The sequence below is a fragment of the Fukomys damarensis genome, unplaced genomic scaffold (genome assembly GCF_012274545.1).
Source record: "Fukomys damarensis isolate Sample0158 unplaced genomic scaffold, DMR_v1.0_HiC HiC_scaffold_39, whole genome shotgun sequence".
Lineage (NCBI taxonomy): Eukaryota > Metazoa > Chordata > Mammalia > Rodentia > Bathyergidae > Fukomys > Fukomys damarensis.
In genome coordinates, this window is record NW_022900951.1 from 111,775,579 (window position 1) to 111,778,140 (window position 2,562).

The 2,562-nt window shown below is 41.1% G+C and overlaps 1 protein-coding gene across 4 annotated transcripts in view; it reads left to right on the forward strand.

The window, feature by feature from the left end:
- The window catches only part of LOC104875077 (integrator complex subunit 6-like), a 58,525-nt gene that overhangs the window by 11,988 nt on the left and 43,975 nt on the right, over window positions 1-2,562 (forward strand). For 2 of the 4 annotated variants that reach the window (XM_033760293.1, XM_033760294.1), the window contains exon 3: window positions 244-266. The exons of the other annotated variants lie outside the window; for them this stretch is intronic. In XM_033760293.1, coding sequence (XP_033616184.1) covers window positions 244-266 — 23 coding nt within the window. The remainder of the gene's footprint in view (window positions 1-243; window positions 267-2,562) is intronic. 4 annotated transcript variants of the gene reach the window in all.

Sequence of the window (2,562 nt, forward strand, 5' to 3'; positions counted from 1 at the left end):
TTTTTGGTAGTGGGGATCGAACTCAGGATCTTGTGCTTGCGAAGCAGGTGGCAGCACTACTGAGCTAAATCCCCAGCCCCTGCAATTCAGTTTCTGCTGCCTTCAATCCAGGTCCTTATATGTTTATGCTTTGGCCCTTGTACCAATCTTCTAACTGGCCTCCCAAGTGCTTTCTGAATTCTTACTCTTCACCCACTGACTGCTCCCATTTTTAAAAGCTGGTTTCTTATCACCCTCCCCACAAACCTTCAAAGATCCCCCATACTTAAGAGGTCAAGTCTAAATTGTTCAGATTGCCATTCGGAGCATCCTGGGATCTGCACCACAGTCTGTATCAACTTATTCTCCACCATTTCTGGCCCTACACTTCAGCAAGACTTGTCTTTTCTCACCCCCCACCCGTCTCCCCACTCCGGGTGACAGTCCCTAGAACATCAGTTAATAAAGGAAGAAGAGATCCAGACACAGGCAGCTGAAGGCCTGGGGGAGGAAAGGAAGTGAACTGAAAGCATCCCATTAAGTGTGTGACTTGAGGGGGAGGATGTGACAGAAGGTACTTTAAAAATGCTATTATAATGATGAGAAATTACAGAAAGAATTGGGGAGAGAGCAGGAATAGGGCATTTCTTAGTTGATGAGCCTGAACTAGACCAAGCTGGTCTCATTTAACTTGGCCTGAAGTTGCCCAGAGGCACTGTTGTTTAATCAGCCCCAGTGTTGCTCTGCCTTACTGTGTCCGTGGGAGAGATACCACATAACTAGGCCCTAGACAGTAAGATTCTAGGGAGAGTATCTAGCCTTTACTATTACCATGGCATTGGGAAGTTGGGGCTCTCTCCTCTTCTATTTTTTGAACGATAATGCTAACAATGCACAGAGCAAAGCTTTCCACTTTTCTTGAAATCTTACATAGCTATATAGACATTGTAAACTCCATAGTCATGCTTCTGAGCTGGATAAGTAGATTTGCACAACAGCTAGATACTTTTAGAAGAATCGGATTTCTTTAGTGGTCACAGTAATCTTGTTTGGTAGATCACACCATCCAGTCTCATGTAATATGAGAAGTTGTGCCGCCTCAGCTAAGCTCTGTAGAGTACAAGATTGGACCAAGGCATGAGACCTCGGTTCTTAGCAGAAGTCTGCTACTAATTACACACATGACCCCAGAAAGTCACTTAGCCTTTTATGGTGTCAGTTTCCTCATTGGTTAAATGAAAGGATTAGCTGGATTATTTCCAGGGTTCCTTTCTGAAAAAGTAAAGGAGAGATTTGTATAACTGAAAAGTAGGAAGTGGAACATTTGAGGATTGGAGCTTAGCATGATTTCAAAAGTGCTTTAAAGTTTAGAAAACAGTTCCCCACTATGCTTTAATATGCTATATTGACCACAGTAGCTAAATTGGTAAATGTTACTGCTCTTACTGAGGCTGTTTCTGTCTGCTGCTAGCTGTATCATGTGCTGAATAGTGGCAGTGATGGTTTAGGGAACAGATAAGACTAATTTTGTATTTCAGTTGGGATTTTCAAAAATAAATATGTATTAGTTTTATGATATAAAAATATCTTCTGAATTTTGGAAAGAATTTTAAGAAATTACTAGTCCAGGGGAAAGAGATGCTATATAATCTTTAGACAGTCATAAATGGCCATTCCGCTACTTCTTGTGTTCAACTTTTTTTTTTGCAGTGTTTGAGTGACTTAGTCTTACTCAATTTTGTTCAATTTTATTTTGTACATGTGTCCATAAAATGCAAGTTAGAAGCTATTTTTTAAAATCCACATGTGATCTGCACAACAGCATTTTTTTCTGATAAAAAGTATTTATCAGTAGCTACAGTTCAAAAGGTACTCTGAGCCTGAGAAAGGAAAGGTTTTTGCTAGGCAGGGGATAGAACCCAGGGCCTTGAGCATGCTAGGCAAGTGCTCCATCACTGTGCTACACAGAGGGAATCAAGCTTTCCCAGAGGAAAGCATTTCTGTCTGACCATGTTTGGTAAGATCTGAGATTTTTCTGCTTCAGCAGCAATGCAGTTGGCTCTTGGATAGAAGAGAGAAGTTTCTAACACTGTTGGTTTCTGCGTGTTATCATCCACTGGTGAAGATAAAGTTTCTTTTGATCTTATCATACTTTCCAGTTAACTGTGCGTGTGCGTGTGTGTGTGTGTGTGTGTGTGTGTGTGTGTGGTGCTGCCGATGGAACCCAGGGCCTCTCACATTCTAGGCAAGCTTTCTATCACTGAGCTACACCCCCAGCCCTGCAGTGAACTCTTGAGAGATATGCTGCTTCCTAATTTTACCTGAATTCCCTAGGGTAAGAATTGAAAATTCCATGAATGTATTGTACAGATTTGCTACATTAATCCTTATGATTGTGTAGCCACTGAAAAAACTCATACTCAGTATTTTAAAGATAGTGGTAATGTAAATTAGTGAACCGTGGGCCGGGGATTTAGCTCAGCGGTTCGGTGGCCTGCCTTGCAAGCACAAGGACCGGAGTTCAATCCCCGGTACCAAAAAAAAAAAAAAAAAAAAAAAAAAAAAAAAAAAAAAAGAGAAAAA